The sequence below is a fragment of the Amblyomma mixtum genome, chromosome 3 (genome assembly GCF_055824585.1).
Source record: "Amblyomma mixtum isolate Tamu chromosome 3, ASM5582458v1, whole genome shotgun sequence".
NCBI lineage: Eukaryota > Metazoa > Arthropoda > Arachnida > Ixodida > Ixodidae > Amblyomma > Amblyomma mixtum.
The window spans coordinates 143,308,679-143,327,444 of record NC_143014.1 but is presented as its reverse complement, the minus strand read 5'-3'; the positions used below and the strand labels follow the sequence as shown (position 1 = coordinate 143,327,444).

General features: G+C 55.7%; 1 protein-coding gene across 7 annotated transcripts in view; it reads left to right on the top strand.

Annotated features, from left to right (window-relative positions):
* LOC149352211 (protein spitz-like) overlaps nucleotides 1-18,766 on the top strand; it is a 123,730-nt gene that overhangs the window by 60,283 nt on the left and 44,681 nt on the right. Inside the window, exon 1 of one of the 7 annotated variants that reach the window (XM_089581371.1) lies at nucleotides 3,432-9,696. The exons of 5 other annotated variants lie outside the window; for them this stretch is intronic. In XM_089581371.1, the coding sequence (XP_089437497.1) occupies nucleotides 9,456-9,696 (241 nt within the window). In that variant the 5' untranslated portion in view covers nucleotides 3,432-9,455. Of the gene's footprint in view, nucleotides 1-3,431; nucleotides 9,697-18,766 lie in introns of those variants that run through there. One more of the 7 variants, XM_089581367.1, reaches the window with a different exon arrangement.

The following is an 18,766-nucleotide window of genomic DNA, read 5'->3' as shown; positions in this document are numbered from 1 at the left end:
TGGCCTCCTGTTGATGGCGCACCTGTTTTCTTCTTTTCTCCGCCCCTGTCATGCGCGCAGACTCCTTTATTCGAGCATCGGAGGGGCTTGTTTCTTTTCCTATGCGCCTTTTCCTAGGAGAGGCTTTTCCTATGCGCTCATTCCGCGTTTCGTGTTGTGCGCAAGCTTTCGTTATTTGTGCCTAGCGCCGACTTGCCGTCTCGCTCGCCTGGGCGTCTCTCCTTTTCGGCCCGTTATTTTTGTGGGCGCCTCTCCGTGGCGGCGCACTGACAGCGCCGCCGGGCTTCGTGGGAGCGCAGCGGCATCGAAGGCTGCTGGACGTCCACACAGGGAAGGCAGGGATCGAACTTTGGACGGCCCTCGCAGTATCTGCTCGTTTCCTCAACAGCGGCCTGTTTCAGGCAGCGCTGAGTGACGCGGATGTTAAATGGCCGTTTCTCTCGTGGTCTTCTGCAGCCTACGTTTTTGTATCGCTAAAGCTGAAAGGCGACGAAAACCATCGTCGGCGGGGCATGCAGGCGATAATGGGCATGACGTTTCCGTATTGTTTCAGCTACAGTGTACAGAACGTAGATGAGACCCATGCACGTTTTCGCCAGCGGATAAACGTGATTTCGCGGAGGGATAAGCTTGATTTCGGTGCCTGTTGTCAGATTTGTTTTACATTTCGTCGCGTACGTGGTGGCGTTCTTCAGACCAAGCTGTTTCGCCGCCCGTCGTTGCGGCCACTTCCGATTAGGCGTTGGGGTTGCACCGGTCGTCCGGCACAGTGTTCGCCACAGTTGCTCACTCTTGACTAGCACAAATGCAGCGTAGACCTGCGACCTTCTCGCTTACCCCTTCCCTCCCCTCCATTTCTCACCGTGGGCTGTCGTGAACGTGAATGCATCATTATCGAGATGAGTGTGAAACGCAGTGTTGGCCGGGTTGAAAACTGTCCGACCGGTGTCGTCGTCGCGTGTTTGGCGGGAAAACGTGCGGAAAGGCGGTGTGCATGCGTCTGCTTTCCCTGTCGGGATTCCGGAGCGGGTGCGTCGTGCCCGCGCCCTCTGGCCGCCCGTGGGAGGCACCCGGTCGATTGCACGCACTGTGCGTTCGAGGAATGCGCGCAGCGACCTTTCTTCGTCTTGAGGTTTGCCCGCACCCCGCGGTGCGCAGCCAGCGGCCGTCTCCTGTCTTCGATTAAAACTTCGCCGAGGCGAAGGTCAGTGGGCAAACAGCGGTTACAAGCTGTGTGTACCCTGCGCGGCATTCTGGGGAGGAGGCTGGGAGAGGGCGGAACTTCGTCGGAGGGCAAGTCGAGCATGGTCAGGTGGAGATTTGCTGCCGTGCGCCGGGGCCGGAATGGCGTCTCGTGTCGATGGGTGACTAATGACCGCTGCAGGGGTCTTTAAATCATCTCCGAGTGGCCTTTAACTGCGGTGGTATTCGTACCTTTATTACTATTATTCCTCTATGCCATACCGGCCACTGTCTCGTATTGAAATGGCTTCCAGAATAACACCGAAAAATAAAACAGCAGTGTTGGTGAAATATTGACTCTCGTGCCTTACCGCACCTTCCTACGTGCATCTGGGTAGAATTGAGGAAAAAATCTGCCTTTGAGCTGCTTCGCTACACCAGCTGCCTTCTGCGTTGCCGAGAATGTGGCCGTGGGGATAAATTTTCACGGCGCTCATGTGTCGCTCACGCTGCACTCCTGGAGTTGGTGAGGCTTTCTGCCGATGACAGGGCTCGCGCTTTAATCTCTCCCGTAAGTGCTGCGTGAGTGTATCGGAGAGGTCAGCGTCTCGTAACCGCTTCCTTCTTTCCTTGTGCCCAGAGCACTTCGGGTGCTTCGCACCGCTGCGATCTGTTCCGCGTGCACGGTCGACGTGCGTTTGCTCGGCCGTTCTTGTGCCGCTTGGCGAGCGGCGGTCTGTCTCGTTGCTAGTCGGCTGCAATTGCCGAGGGCCGAAGAGCATTTTATCGTCCTTCAATACTGCACCTGGCGCGTTCAACGCAAGTGCGCCACCGCTGCACTGTTGCCTTGATTCCGGAAGAAAAAAGCTGGCAGAGACGCGACGACTTACGTATGCGAAGGCGTAAGCCCGCCCGCTCTCTTTGTGAACGCAGTCGCCGCGTGATGTAACCCGATGGCAGTTGGCAATTCTACCTCTGCATGGCTCTAGCTGACCCGAAAGACGCGGGTTCGATCCCGGCCGCGGCGGGCGAATTTCGATGGAGGCGAAATTCTACAGGCCCGTGTGCTGTGCGATGTCAGTGCTCGTTAAAGAACCCCAGGTGGCCGAAATTTCCGGACCCCTTCACTACGGCGTCCCTCGTAGCCAGAGTTGCTTCGGGACGTTAAACCCCCCATAAACCATGAACAAAACCAACTTCCAAATGTAGCAAGTGTCGTCCTTTTTATTGTTTAATTTCACCGAGCTTTGTATGTGTCGTAGTTCTTTCGAATAAATATCATTTGTAAGCCAGCACTTTTATGTCAACTTGTCCTTCCGTGTCGTTGTTTTTTTCTGTGCTGTGCTGTAATACTTTAGTCATGCTTTGACCATTTTTAATTACCTCTACTGGAGCTATAATTTCCGTCAAGCTAATGAACTGCGCCGCACGACACCGCCTGTAGTTGAGAAATAGCATAACCGGAATATAACGCTGTGCCACATGACTGCGATTTTTCATCGCCGTTTTAAGGTTACTTTCTGGCCGACCGTATGGTATTTGCAGGAAATGATCCCGGCGTCGGAGGGTGTGCATCTCGCCGTGTTCGCTCTCGTGTAGTCGCCGCAAGTTGGCGTGCGCGCGCCACAAAGGTCCCGCTGTGCGTAACCTAGGTTTAGGCGCATTAATCACCGTCTCCTTGAGCGGACGCGCGCTCGGCGAGAGTTCGCTCTCATCCATATTGTCGCGTTCTCGATTGTGGTGTGACTGCAGAAGCTTCCAGCGCCTTCTTTTTTTCGCGTTTTCATTACGCTTTGTAGAAAGCTCTGCGAACCAGCTGAAACGTGAGGGCTGAACGTTCTGTTGCTGTTTGTTGTGGTGAAGGTGTGAGCCGGGGTGAGGCGGCACTAATTCTCATGTGCCTCGTCGCATCGAAGCGATGCTGTCGGGCTTATCTAGATGGATTCGAGTCGCTCAGACGTATCGTGATGACGAGTGTGTTGACTTACCCTTGCCATATTCTAATCCTGCTCCGTGTTTCCGAGACGCGCTGCCGCATCTTGCTGAAAAACGGGCCGTGCTTGGCAGTGGTGGATTGTATAACGCGTCGTGTTACCTTTTTACTCCGTCGCTTAGTTTCAGCTCGTCTTCGAATCCCAATAGTTTCTCTTGCAACAGCGCAACAACGGCGAGTATTACCAGTCCCCCCCCCCCCCCCCCCCCCCCCCTTACATTACCGTATTACTCCCGCAGAGCGACGCCGTGACTTCTGAAGCAGGTGCAGTGCGCTTCAACAAAGGAACATCCGAGCCTTCTTTTCGAGAGCCCTGCTTTCGCGGCAGCACTATGGCGACAACGCTACTCGGGAAGTGGAGTGGCCTGCCTTCAAAGAGGGACCGTCGACGCGTTCGTTCAGACGCAGTGCGCGCCCGCTTTTGTTGAGTTACTCGCCCGCAGGAATGGTTACCCGCATCCGCACGAGGTGTTCTCCTGTAGCGACCGGACTGACTACAGTCCGGCGCCCCGTCGAAGCCGCAGTCCAACTGGCTTGCGTCTTTCTTGTTCGAACGACATGTTAACGAGTTGACAAATGGTTGAGCTAGTTCCGTTCTTCCCTGTCTTTGTCAGCCTTGTTCTCCCGCGGTCGCTAATTGGTGCTGTGTAAGCAATCAGAGCCAACGAGGCCCGCTGCGTGCCGGTGCGCTGACCTCTTCGGAACGGTGTGCGCTGGAGAGGTATGTGCACCCCTGTGAAAGCGCATAAGGAGTTGTCCATATATCAGCGCGTGCGCGCGAGCTAATTCTAGCCAAGATTAACCGCTGGGTAAGCACGTATACATATCGGAGGAACGGATCAGCAGTGTCTTATTGTTCTTGTCTTGCGTGCAGTGTGAAAGGGAAGTGATATTCCTGATGTTAATGTTCGCAAGCCTCAGCGCAGTGCACGTTATTCTAATCAAGTCTACTTATTTCTGGTACTGGAGTCGAGAGCTGATGTGCGAAAGTTATCAAGATAAAGTGCTCGAATGCAGAAGTGGGTGCTGTTTCACGCCTTTGTTGCTTTATTTTTCTTCTTTTATTCGCGTCCACTAGGGTAGTAACACAAGCGCTTAGTCCGGCGTTTGACGCGGTTCACTTTTGGCTCACTTTTCTTGTCACTATATTCGCCGTTTCGTTGAGGCGTGGAACGACGCACAACTCCGCCGTGCGTAACACAGGGACGTTACGCGAATTCCATACAAGCCTACATAGGGATCACGGTACTCGCGCCCTTGTATATAGCCTGCAGTATTGTAGCGCGTTCACGCTACAGTGCTGAAGGTGCATGCGTTCCGATATCTTCCTGTCCGCTTTGCACCTTATGCGCTCCCCGACGGATGTAAGGGCCGGCTGTTTCCATTGTCACCGAGAGAGACCGTGCTTTCGTCGACTTCATCTTGAACTCCACGGAATGTGGTGGGACTGAGAGTTGTGGTGTACGAAGTATAGGTGCCACCACCTCCCGCAGGTGGCAGACACGCTCGACGTTGCGGGCAGGCCGGAACAGATCCTCCACGCGCGTAGAGGTTAGTAACCGAGCTGTGCCTAAGCCAATCGTGGTCGGCCGATCACGAATGCGCGTGTGGCTGCGCGCGGTCAACAAAGGGCCTCGAACGCGGAAGCGCGCCACGCTGGCGTCGGTGGCCGTCGGCCGATTGACGCCGCGGGCACGAAGAATCGGCTGTTCCTTTCTGCGCCGGGAATCGCGATGATGAATAATGGCGGCTACGAGTGTACAGAGAGACGCCGCGGCGCAGCGTTGGGTACCGTTGACTTAACGCGTTGCGTAGCGACATGGCGGCAGGCGCGGCGAGCACATTACCGCCGAGCAGGCTTTACGGAAAGGCCCGCTCTTATTTTTGACGTCTAGACGTGCGTGGTCTAGAGGAATAGCAGTATGAAAGTGCGCGAGGTTTCTTTCGTACGCCGACTCAGCCGAGCGCTACGCGTTGGCTCCCCCGTCGTCTGGCTTGTGGGTGGGCGGGCCGAGTCTGTGCGCGCACCGGAAAAGATGTTTAGGGAAGCTGGTGGAACTTGCTGGACGGGTACCTTCGTTACGCCCTGATTGGACATGGCACGTTTCGAGCAGCCGGCAGTCAACGTTTTCATCAGTCGTATCTACCCTGTGATATATGGTCATGGTGAGGTGTTCCGAACGTCTACAGAACAGTGCTATCGGAGGTGGGCGTTACTCATCACGCGCACAATATGCGCACGGCATTGCGGTCGCGGGCGAAAGCATTCGGCATCGTGCACGTTTAGTTGAGTTGTGTGAGCTCTGTATAGCAGTCACGGTGTAAGAATTACACGTTAGGTGGCAGTGGTTCATTGAAATGAGGCTGTTGAGTTTGCCGTTCACCGAGTACTTTTTAAAAAACAATAAAATCGAAGGTGATGATGAACTTCGTTAGGGCCGCCTTACAAGTTCAGCTTGTTTGCTGTGCACTGTGTGCAGTATGTTTTCAGTATGTTCGTATCACTTCTGCGTGGTTGCGGTGTCAGTTTAGGGAGCTGCAGTGCTATTTTGGTTGCTCCCATCAGTTCCTAGTTGAACTCGGAGTCTACAGCTGACGCTAAACAGAAGAAACTTGAGCCCTGGTCGTATCGGCATCAGTATACTGTTTAGGTCAAGGTTGGTCACTTGCGCGCTGGCTCATCGCAGCCTTGTGCATCATTTCTTGTTAAGCAGTGTTGCTTAGCTATCTGGTTTCTTCCGTCGCTGTGACAGTTCTGCCGGGCACGCAGTAGTCGTGCGGCAGGGCTTGGGTGTCCAAGATATAATGCGCAAACAGACGTTGCGCAGTGAGTCATCAGAGACAGAACACCACAGTTTAGATCGTGGGCTGGTGCATCTTGCTACGCTGCAGGACTCTGGTGGTCTTCGCGCTGTCTCACTGCTCGTAATGCTCGTGCACTTCTGGCTATCCTTCGCTCTTCTGGGCGAACATCCCTCTCCCACCGCGGGCGTTATGTAAGATTGCCGCAAAAACGCACCATAAGCGCGGCCGGCACGCGTTTATGGTGAGGGCTAGGTGGGGGGCGGTCGTCGGGATTCTGGTCGGCCCGGTACTCACTTTGTGCAAAACTCGCTCCTGGGAAGTAGAGGCTAGGTCACATGACTTGCGTGAGGTCCCCGTGGGTTCCAGCTGCAACGACTTTTCCGTCGTGCAGCTGTTGCGAAACGGACAGGTGCATTACAGTGAGGTATTCGAGCCCATAGGTACTACTGATGCGATTTCTAGTCGTACTTCCAACCAAGAAAATTCTGGACCTGCTTCACCGTGTGCGGTAATGTTGGCCGCCAGTCTTGTCGTGCTGTCCTGAACGCATTCCAGTCCGTGATGCCCAAAGTGAACCGATAATGCCGACTTGCACGCTTCACTTGGGACACAACACGACGGGCACGCTCATACTTCTGAGTCAACTTTCCATCACTCTGTGCTGTACTCTATACGATGGTTGGCGTTCGCCAGCCAATCGCACAGGTCTGGAAGCTGACCGCTCGCGCTCGTAGCTTCTGGTGCATAGCCACAGTAAGTTGTCTCCGGCCTTCTCGTTATAAATGGTCTCGACATCTTGCACGTGAAGCCGCGCTTTATCGAGGCTCTTCTTAATACGTAGTCCGAGTACTTGGAACAGGAAAGACCGCGTTTCGCCTCCGATTCACCGTGGTGTGCGTTGCCGCCGTTAGAGGCGGATGGCGGCTCCTCTTGACGTCTCTCGGCGCTCCCTTGCGCCGGCATGCGAATAATGGAGGCGTTGGACGGGCGGCCCTGAGGCGCGGGGGCTTCTTGCCCTTTATGCTGTGCCGGTGGACCGCTGTCCCGGCCAGGGCGTGCGGATGCGGACGCACGCGTCTTAAGCGGCTGCCACCGTGTCCCGCTCGGCTGTCCGTCGTCCGGGCGACGGTCGCAAGATGGATAGCCGCGGTGGTCGACCGACGTGGTCCTGCTCGTGGCCGAGACCACCCGACCTGAAGAAGGATGACCCCCCCCCCCCTTCGTTCCCCGCGCTGCGGCTGCCCTGGCCCCGCTCGTAGAGTGCGATTGCTGTTGCCAGTTTGCGAGTGAGGCTTGCAATCTTGCTGCCTGCGGCTGCGCCGTGTGCATGGAATCCGTTTTGGCCCCGGTGCCTGATAGGGCTCAATGTGACACGCTTGACACGGTGAACATGGAAGGTTTTAAACAGCGAAGGCCTTTCGCCGCGTATTGAATGATCTTCGATGCTTTGTGCCGTTTAGTACAGAGCTAAAGGGTTGGTGTAAAAACTGGTGTCGTCATGACTGCTTCCGCTGCGGCTGAAAGCAGTCTTACTGAAATTGTCTAGGTAAGCGCCACAGTTCTTATTAGCTGTTTGATACTGATGTCTGTCATCGAAAGCAGACCAGGTTCCGAGTAATAAAAAAGAAAACGGTGATCAGCACTTTAATCAGTTGCCTGAACTTTTTTCTTTTTCTTGCCGTCTCTTTGTATGCCGCCACCCGAATGCGCGCTTGCGGAGCAGTGGTCGGCATCACGCTCCGTAGAAGATTCCGACCTGGTACTTAGTGGCATATGGCATTTTATTGCTTCGGAACGTAGTTGCCAGATTGTACTCAGAACGGACTACTGGTGCGCACCACGGGCACCGTCCTCGCTGTCGAGACGTAAGGGCGGAGGAACCCTGCTTCTGGTGGCCACCTCGCAACCGTGCGTGGACACTGCGTCGTGCGCACCTCCCCGGGCAGAGAACGAGGCCCGTTTCGCTCCGCTCGCACGCCAGGAGACAAATGGGGAAGCGAAAGAGGAAGTGAACGGAGGGGTTTGCCCGCCGAGCGAAAACGGCCGTGACGCAAAACGAAGGGACGACTAAGCGCCCCGTCAAAATGGGCCGCGAGAGGTTTGCTTTGCTGTTCCGAGCGCGGTTTTCGCAACGGAAGATTGCGTGCACGGGTAGCCGCGGTATTTGGACGGGGGCAAAACTTCGGGAAGTTTTCGGAGACGGGAGAAGGCGCAGACGAAGAGGAGGTGGGCGCGCAACGGGACTCGCGTGGCTCCTCCGGGGGGAGAGTAGGAAAAAGTGGAAAAAGATAGCGCCCGGCGCGGGTGGGACGCGGGGGCTGTTGAGGTTAAGAGTGTTGAGCATTCGGATATCGCGTGCCACGCGCCCGGCACACGCACATTCGGACCCATCTGTTCGCCGGCACCGCTCTCCGGCTCGGGGCAGGATTTTCGGCTGTTCCACCGCCTTTTCTTTTTGTCCGCTTTCCCCTGGAGAGCTGCTGGGCAGGTCTAGAGGGAGTATAAAAATACTCTCGGACCAATTAGGTGCACATGCTTGACCCCCTCGGCACCCTCGCTCTTGGCTTCCCCCGCACGCAAACGCGCACTATCCATCTGCCCCGTGGCTGCTTCTTGCGCCGTTTCTGCATTCTTTCTTGCCTGTTTCGTGAGCTGGGGGCGCCGTTTTGTGCGCTTTTCTATCTCGCCTTCTTTTCGCCGTCGTCTGCCACCGTTTCCAGCGCGTTGTTGTACGCGTGCGGTTTCTTGTTCTGTTCAGTTTTCGCGGCGCTTGACGTTTTTGATTTGCGCGCTCGGCTCCTTCACCGACCCCTCTTTTCTTCGCTCGGGGAGGGGGAGAGCGGGCACGCGCTCTTTGGCCGCCGCCAGCTGGCGTTGCGCCGCACGCGTCTGCGCACGTGCCTCCCTCCTGCGCATGCGCGGCGGCACCCTCCTCTTGGTGGGTTTACATCTTTCTCCTTCCGTTTTCTCCCTCCTCGCCTCTGGATCCCGCTGTTCGCTCGCCGGACGGCTGCGCTCGCCGGCGGCACCAGTTGGTCGTGAACTCCCGCGCCGTGTGGCGGTGTGCGTTGGCGGGCCGTTGTCAGCTGCTCCACCCGGCTGCCGTATACCCCCGAACGTAGTTGTGTGTCGGGCCGCTCTGGATTTTCGTATCCTGTCCCGTCCGTGCCCCGGGTCCTGCCCGTCGCAAGCCGACGCACAGTGGCGGCATGTTGGCTGTGACTCCGGCGTTCGCGCGTCGCCGTCGGAGACGCCCGGACGGTCGCCGTGTGCCGTCGTTGCTGCCCATCGGATGCCGTGCCTCCTTCGAACGCCGTCACCACGGTCCCCTGGATTTCGGAGCGACGACCTCTCGCTCGTCCTGCAACTCTGCCGCTATCTCGCTGTGTTAACGCCACATGATAGTAGTAGTAGCTAGTTTCTAGGCGAGTGTTGATTCCGTTTGTCCCGAGCTTCTGAAGGCCTCCCCGCAATCATGACGACGACGGTGGTGGATGCTACGACTTTGCTGACGGTGCCGACTTGTCGGTGTCTGCGCGAATCGACTGCGACGACGTTAGCGTCGACGACCACGACGATATGCACCGGTGACGGCGCCGCGGCGGCGTCGCCCTCGCGGCGTACCACCGTGTGCGCCTGCCGGTGTTGTTGCTGCGAATCCCCGGACTGCTGTTGCTGCTCCAGCTTCATGGTGCTCGAACCGACGCGGCAAATTGGTATGAGTGCGCTGCCTCGCATTCCCTGCGTCTGCTCTGTGCGAGCGGAATTTAAAAAGAAAAAAAAAAAGCTCGCAGCAAGTTGCGTGTGCTCTTGCGTCACTATCGAGCTGTGGGCAGTCGCCATGTGGAAGCGGTTAATTCGATGATCACGGTGACGTTGATTCAGCTGCTTCCACTGGCTAGGCCCCGTAATTTTCCCCCAAAGCTAGCAGTGATATGCTGTAAGGAGCTCTTGCTTCGTATTATCGCTGCTCGGAAACTGGTGCCGGGAATACTTTCCTGAACTTTAATAAGAGTTTATCGCACGGCCTGCATGCTTTTGAGCAGTGTGACCATGTCGCGAGGATCACGGCTTTGTAGGGTCTCAAATGGTGTGCTAGCAAAAGTTGCCCCCCCTGTATTCTACGGCACGTGATGCTGCGTTAACGATGCTCGCATTGTTCGTATCGCTGTCGAGACGTGTTTAGTTGAAGGATACGCACATCAAGATGAGTTTCAACTGCAAAAAAAAAAAAAAAAATATAAGTGGTGCAAGAAGATGCTCGCGTCATGAGACAGACACGACGCTATGTGTGTCTGTGTCATCTCGTGCGCATCTTGATCTAATTTTTTTCACTGCTGATGATACTGGCGAGTCGTAAATCATGTTTGATTTCACGTTGAGTTTGATGGCAATGGTAAGAATTTTGTCAGTAAAAAAAATATTTGATAGAGGCCTAGGAACTTGGGCGCTTCAACGTACAGTCTTTGTCAAAAGTAACCAGGCTCCATGGTTTGCTTCTAGCTTGTATAGTGGAGCACTTGTGGCTTTCCTGAAGATAGAAACGTGTTGGAAGGTAAGAAGACCTCCAGTCCTTACCTTTAACGGCCATTTCAGCTTCAGGGAAGATGTAAGGGCTCCACTGTACGAGCTAGAAGCAAATCATGCAGCCTGGTTACTTTTGACAAAGACTGTACGTAGCTGTGGCAACTGTCAGCGTGCATCTGCCTAGTGTCGCGCGTTGAGCGTTCGCGGGCTTCCCCGGACCTTTCTTTTTTTGTCGCACCAGCAGCGAAAAAGTGCCCTGCTAAACGCTGGCGATTTTTTTAAAGGATTGCACGTACGCTGTCGTCCCCCACCTGGCGTTGGCGCCGCCGCGGTCGACGGGCCCCCGCACGGGCTGGGTGCGTGAATCGCGCCCGAAAAAAGCAAAGAGAGGGGAAACAGATCCGGCTTTTAAACGCTCCGCCCTGCGAGCCGGGAACCGCCCTGATAATTCTGCGAGCGCCTTGCCTGTGCCCCGCGGGGCTGGCTCCTTTGCTTTTAGGAGCGTTTTCGCGTTCAACGAGCCCGAACGCATGGGCTGCTCCACATTCCTCCGATTCGTCCGCGAATGCGAGGACACCCTCGCGGAATGCCGCCATTATTTCGCGCTTTGCCTACTTTTAGCCGCCTGGTGGGCCCTGGTACGCAGTGCCATCATGCCGGTACGCTTTGTGCGCTTTTACTTAATTTTTGTGATCTCAAGAGCACGCGCTACTTTGCTGTAACAGCAACTTCTGATCAAGTGTGGTTGGTTAGAAAGGAAACAAACTGAGCTGTGGTACGGCTTGGACGGGCAAGTGTATGAGGTTGACTAATTTCTTTTGGTCTCTTCTCCACGGGACTGTGGTTGCTTTAGAGCAACGTTATAGGCGTCGGCTGTTCGATGTTAAATCCCTTGTAAGGCAGCCGCGTTGGTACGGAGAGGAACGTGTCTGCGTCATTCGTGAAACGCTAGCCTCTTTTTCGGAACCTTCTGAGTTTTGCTCCCGTCACTGGTGAGCCAGCATGCCTCTCCATGCAAGAACGCGAGAGATCAGTTTCCTGTGTGCAGAGGTGGGCTGTCTGCCGCTGCTGCCTAGTTTAAGCTTCCCATCGCACAACTGCGGGCTCTGCGCAGGCTTGGACGCAAGGAAGGAAGCTCTAGGTCGCAGTTTTGGTCGCGTTTGCGTGTACCTGGAGCGGCGTCCTCGGCCCGTCTCGACTTCATCGCAGTTGGGCGTGCTGAGTCTCGTGGCAGACGCAGTTGCACTGTGACGCGAAAAGCGTATCAAAGAGTGCTTCCACCAGCAGGCGACGTGAGCCGTCCGGCTTCCAGACGAACTTGTGCGCACTTTGCTAAGCTCCCCATGGCAAGCGCGCTTCGTGATTGGCGAGCGCTGGCCAGTCCAGGATAGTGGTGTCGCGGTGCGATCGCACTTTCAACGCCGATTCGGCTTCTCGCGCATAATAATGAAGCGATCCTGAATGCTCATACTTGGTCTCTTTTCATACTGGAGGGACTTGTACTAGAGCGGATGCAGCGGGGGCATTCCTACGCTCAACCTGTCCAAATTTTTGGTAACCGTGGTAGCATAGTAGCTATTACAGCACGCCTCTCGACTGTCGGCCGCCATTATGCGAGCTGATTCCAGCGAGAGTAAAGCGTATTATAGGCTTTTCTCGTGTTTGGGCCCGAATTGACGACAGGATGCCTTTTTACTTTTTCGGACAACTGTTTATTAAGAAAATTAAGCGAAGAGTGATTACATGGGAGCGTACGGTCCGGCGTCCATCTTGCGTCTCCTTCTCCGTCTTCCTCCCCATGGTTGCTGGTCGCCCAGGGTTGTCGGACAAATGGGCTTTTTTCCGCTGCCGGCGTTCGCCGCGTATCGGGAGGTTCGCTAACAGTATTAATAGGTCAACGCTGACCTCAGATCACGTGATTTTAACTTGTGCCGTCATGGCCACTGTTACCATTGAGGTGAAACTTGTTGACGTCATCCCTCGGTCGTTTTTATACCATTGTGCGCAGTGGCGACATATCAAATTTCAACGTTTGTTGAAGCAGTGAGCCTTAAGTTTTCTCTTTTCGAGCAAGCATTTTGTCATCCACAAGCTGTTAGGCAACTGTGACAGTGTCATAATGGCGCCGCATATCTCTAGTACAGGCGTCTCTATGTCCATTACCCCTCCTCCCCTCCCCGACTTAACGACTGGAAGCGCCTGAAATGCTTTACACATCAAGATGAGCAGAACAGGACGGCGAGGACCCAATGTGCTTGGTCCATACCCGCTTGTTCCTAGGGAAGCAGCGCGATGCCTTAATGCTCTCCGCATCTCTACTCTGTGCATTAAGAGTGAAGGGGTTGTAACCTTTGTCGTTTATTTCTGCGGTGTAGACTGCACTTATAAAATTTGCTGCCCCCATTGAGCCAGTCCACCATTGCGCGTGGTCTGACGCGCCACTTGTGGATGTGGTCGGATACAACTCAAGAACGAAGTGGCTTCTCCCCGACAAAGCCCCCCCCCCCCCCCTTCCGGCCAATGGCGCTGGTCGATCCTCATGATAGTGTGATCACACAAGCAGTGGCGTGACAATGGAGGGAGGGGGCCAACCCCTTTCATCGACCACTCCCTGCTTTGTCACACTAGCAGGTTCATGAGAATCGGCCGACGCCATTGGCTGGACAGGGGGGTCCTTTGACGGGGAGAAGCCGCTTCGTTCTTGATTTGCATCAGACTATATCTAGGGATTGCGTCGTGACGCTGCACTGTTGAGTCAGCTGTGTTTCTGTTTAATTGCCGTACCCTGAAATCAAACGCTTGAAACGAGTAATGTTTGTAGGGTCCTTCTGTTGGAGAACTTGGTAACTGAACTTTCTTAGGCGGCCGGTTCATTGACTGCAGCCGTGAAGTTAACGGCAGTTGACAGGTCTTCACGTGCCCATCCGCCGAATGCTGTTGATTTGATCTACGCATGAGGTCGCATGTGAAATGCTGTTACGAGACATCCCACAAGTGGCGCAAACAGCTCGTCATATAAGCATCGGACAGTGCGCGCAATCGTGGCAGGCAGCCTGCACCAAGGCACTAGCTAATAAGTATTCGTGCAATTACTTATATTATTTGCATTGTTAGTTGCGTCCCGAGTAATCACTTTAGGTCGTGTGTGCTGTCTTTTTAAGTGTAGCCTCGGCTTGCCAAATTTCCAACAAATCTGCTGACCTTGCGCAACGCAGCCCTGCCCTTGAGAGTGTATCTGTAAAACCTGCTGGTAGTTCTTGGTAGGCCTCGTTGAGTGATGTCTGTTCGGAGTCCTCCAAAGGCAGGAATCGCCTGGTTTCAGTGGCAGTTGCATTAATTTCTTGCGAGGCCAAAGAGAGGGTCTCATACTTTATATTGGCATGGTGCGAACTTTCCATGTAACCAGCAGCTCGGCGAACAATTGATTTCGTCAACTGGCCTCGATTGAATTGTTCTTCGAGCTGTCTCGCCACTCCCTAAAACTTCTCTGTTGAACGCGTGTGCGCCCTGAACTTCGAGGAGGGCGTTGCGTGAAGGCTCAGTGTGGCATATCAGGAAACGAAGTTCCCGTGTCAAAAAGTACGCTTGCCTGTATCGGCAGTCACGGTTCGCCAGCCCATAATAAAGCACGTATGGTCAACTGTTCTTCAACGCAGTGTATTTGCGGATGACTAGATTGGGTAGAGCCTTCTCTCTTGAGGCTCCTTGTTGGGTTAGCCAGCGCCGCCGGCTTTCGTAAAACGCATGCTCTGCTTCCGGGAACGCTGATTTGTGCCGTCCGCGCGCTCTTCCCATTAAGACTATGTTAGTGCATGGGTTACTGACTCGAAAACACGGGGTAAGTCTGCGGCGACTCAGTTCCAAACCAACGGCTACCGGTCGGGAAGCTTCGTGAAGAGGCTCTTTCGTATCGAGGCGTGGGCCACGTCGCTCGTAAGTTCCTGTCGATGAGTGGCGTTCGCAACATGTTTACCCGCGGGCGGCCGAGCCCCGAATGTTTACGTTTTCTTCGAGGCATGTTTACTCGGCCTCGCGCGTGCGCCAAAAGTGGCAGCCGTGTCGGCCTCTCGTTGGAGATACCCTGCAACGCGAACAAGGGAGCGTTGTTGGCACATGGGGTGCAGAATGATGAGCAAGATAAACCGAGCTTTTTTTCCAGGTATCCCTGTCCAAAAAGCGTCTGGGCAGAATTGGCGGGCGCTTTCTCGTCCCCCCTCCCCTTGCTCGGCGGGCGCGGCTTTCGGTCGGGCGACGTCTCTTTCAGCGAAGCGGCGGCTCTCTGCTACAGTGTGCCCAACTTTTTGGCAACCTCCGGCTTGGGCGAGGTCGCGGACGGCGGGGGAGGAAGGGTCGCAAAGCAAACCGATTGCCGAACCTGCGTGCCATGGGTTCCTCTCTCCCCTCGCTGGCGGCGCTGCTCGTCTGTGTGTTGTTGCTGCACCCGGAGGTGCGGTCGTTGGCTCCTCTTTCGGCGGGTGACGTATGGGCGTTCCGCTCCAGTGGTGGCTTCCGGGCGCCCCTTCGCCGCTGTCCACCCCCATCTCCCCTCCGCCGCCGGTGCACCGGGCCGCGTGGGCCTCGATTGTTTCGGCGATTCGCCCGTCCTCGGCCCCGTGACACTGCGCGGCTACTGTAACCTGCCGCCTGCGGTTCGGAGACCCCCCCTCTCTTCGCGGTAGTCGCTCCGCGTTCGCGAGCTCCGGTCAGGGGAGACCGTTTCCAGTAACCACCGCCGCTCCGACGAGCGTGTTTAGCGCGTCCTCCTTCGCAACCTGTTGAACGACGCCTCCCTCCCAATCTGCACTCGCCGTGTAGGTGGGCATTGCTTCTGAAAAGAATCCCAGCGCTGTCTCGCGCGTGTCGTTTCCGAGTTTGCATTAGTTTCTCGTGGCTGCTCTACTTCTTAAAAAAGCCCCAGGGAAGAAGCTGCGCTGCCTGTGGGTTCCAACGTAGCGGCCCTTATTGCCGCGGGAAGTCTAGATTTATGCCAAGTACGGTGCAGTGCTTGAGTGGCACATGTAAAAACTTTGCGGGGTGTTTTTTTTCTCTGCCTCGGCGAGGTAAAAGGAAGTCGGCGGGCGGAATACCCGTACGCGGGCAAATTCCCTTCTCCGCCAAAGCGCGACCCACGCTCGGCGCGTTCCCTCCCCGCGGGTCTATATAAAGTGTCTGTACGTGGGTTTCGCGCCGGAAAACACGGTAGGTGCACCCCCGACGCCGGGTGCCGGAGATGCCTGCTTGCGTTCGCGGGCGCGTCTTTTTTAAACGCTCCAGAGGGCCTCTTAGCGTCTGGAAGCCCTGTCGCTGTGCCTGTTTTTCCGACATACTTCTGTAGCCCTGCTCGTTATTACTCGCCTCCCCCGTTTTCCTTGTTGCGTGCTTTCGTTTCCCGCTAACGGCTGTTTGAGCCACGTGGATGGACCAGAAATTAGTTCTTAGATTTCCGTCTAGCTTTAATATGCACTGCGGTCGAATTTCGATGTAGCCGAAATGGTAGTAGCCCCGTGTACTGTGCGATGTCAGTGCGCGTTAAGGAACGCCAGGTGGTCGAAATTTCGGAGCCCTTCACTACGGCGTCCCTCACAGCCTGGGTCGCTTTGGGTCGTTAAACCTCCACAAACCAAACAGTTTAAATGCACTCCGGTTCGCCACTGTTTCAGTGTTCATCCCTTTCTCGTATGCTGTGGCTCTTCAGGAGTGAGAACATCTGGCTTTAATGCACCGTCGTGGCAGCGTACCGACACGTTTTCTCAGGTTGTGATTTGACTTTTTTTGTCTGTTTTTAAATGTCTTCGGGGAATGATCTCCCGTTCGCGTTCTACTTATTGTCCTCCGTGATGAATGGGCCGATGCCTCATTCGCCGTTCTCTGAGCGTTCTGTTCTGCTGGCTGCTCCTTCTCGGCATCGCTCGTGCTCAGAACAGTGCCGCAGCTAACGCCTCCGCTGCGCTTTCAACGGGGCGGACACAGCAAGCTGGTGCTGTTGCAGCCTCCTGTACGGCCCGTCGATCATCGCGGCGAGCGTGGTTAGCGGTGAAACCGTCTCTGGCACCGCGTCGCGTTGGCGGGCACGTGAACCCGTCGCGGCAGCTTACGGGGGCGCAGGAAAGAGGAAAAAAAGTGTGGCTGCATCCTCGCGCTCGGAATACACACTGACGTTATTGGCGGCAGTTTTCGCGCACTCGTTCGCCGCCAGCCGCGGTGGATAGCGCCGCCAGCCGTCGGCGCTCTTTGTGCGCGCTCGTTGCGTGTACGGGCACGCATCCGCGCTCGCCCGGCCGTTCGGCGCTGGCGCACTCTCCTCGGCTGGCCCCTCGGGGCGGCCCCCCTCATTCTTTCCGCCATTCGTCCGCGCAATGGCACCGCTGTTCTCGCGCGTTTCGGGCTCCTCTGGCGGGGAGGGAACCGCGTTGCGCCCAGACGCCCGTGCCTCTCTGCTTCCGCTGGCGTCGCTTTCTTCTGCGTGGGCGTCTGGTCGTCTGTCGGCCGCGTGCCTAGTGCGTCTCCGAGGGGCCACCGAGCGAGGCGACGACCCCCAAGAGCCGTTCGGCTTATCTTCAGCTGCACGTGCTGCTCTGAGTGCACCTTCGTCGCCGCTAATTGGAAACTTTTGTGCGGGTCGTTGCATCTCCTTCACGTCGCCACCCACATGGGTAGAGGCCTACTGCAGAGGTCGTGATTGTTAGCAGGTACTGCGCCGCCCATAGCCACGCACGCATGCCGGCTTTGTGGTCGGCTTTCGTGTGGCCTTCCTGCCATTGGCGACAGCTGGGCATTGACTTAGCTTACTGCGGCTTCCGAGAGGGCTTTCCCAAAAGTGCCTTGGAAAAATAAAGATAAGCGCATCAGTGTGGCGGCAGTTACCCTCGTGTATTCGCCGAGAAGAAAACCTGCCTGTGCCCCTAGGGAGTGAGAAGCTGGGCTGACGTTGTTCTGTTACGTAGCAGGTGTGGGTCACTTCAGACAGGCCCTTCTCCGTTTCTGAAGCCTGCAAGCAAGCAAATATAAGCCCGCAGTGTCGGGCGGTAAGGTTACTTGTGGCTGCATCATATATTAGGGGGAGGGAGGGGGGGGGGGGAGCGTGGTAGATCGAGCTGGCCACGCTGCTTAGAGTCGTTATTACGCGATTTTACTTTCGCTTGCTTTCCGATTAGTATCAGTGGCGACTCAGTATCGAATTCAAAACTAATTCTTTGGTGTGCACCTAGTTTCCCGTTGTTATGCGGCAAAGGGTACCGGTCTCCGCCGTCCTCCGCCTGTGGCCTATGGTCGTGCGTGTCCGCGCGCTTCGTATCTTTTTCTTACTAGCGTATCGGCCTCGAAGGAAAATATAAGAAATGCGGAGCGTGCCGTGTGCGAGGGAGCGGTGAAAGTGGCCGCGGACTGGACGGTCGCCTCCGTGTGTATGCCTGTATGGAGAGGAGCGCTGCGGGCGCCTCCACGGCTTTCGCGCCTTTCGATCACCGTGCTCTGCAGAGGCCCTGCACAATGGCTTGCTCCAGAATGGAATCTGATATCTCTGTGGGGAGCGTGCCGCCCCCTTGCGCAGACTTGTTTTTTTCTTATCCGCCTTTCTTGTTCTGGACCCGCGTGGCACGTCCCGGTTTTTGTGGCTACTTGTTCGGGCCTGTGCACGGAGTTGGCGCCTGGTCCATTTGTCTTATTGTTATGTTGCTGCACAGTCTTCGCCTGCTTCGGAGACCGCGGGCGTAGTGACTTTTTCTGCCCTGCCAACAGGACTTCGCCTCGCTGGTTCGCAGGCTGGCCTTTGCATGAGCTACGGTCGCTGCGGTATGTGCCTTATTGGAGTGGCATTGGGAGTTTCACTGTGTGGTTAACTATCAGTGGACACATTTTCACTGCTATTCTCGTTTTGGATACTTTCCGGCCTGCGCGTACAGGTCTGTTGTCTCATTTTGGAAGAGCATTAGTGCTGAACTCGGGCACCGAGACATTGTTGGCATATTCTCTTCAGGCACGCATTATGTTCTACTGTCAAGAAATGTCTGAAAATTTGTGTGTGTATGTTGTTAAGGCCGTAATCTAGCAGCCGAGGCGTTCTATCCGGTTCAACAGACCAGCGGTTCAATCGGCGGTCGGGAAAGCAGGGTGCAGAGGGCCACAACACTCAAACTTTCTCCTCTTCCTTTCTCCACTTTGCCCTTCCTAGCTCTTCTTCAAACCCGTAAAACTTTCCCCGTCTTAGGTGAAGCCCGCTGGGCGAGTCAGGCCTCGGCACGGGGATGAGTTTCAGCCGCG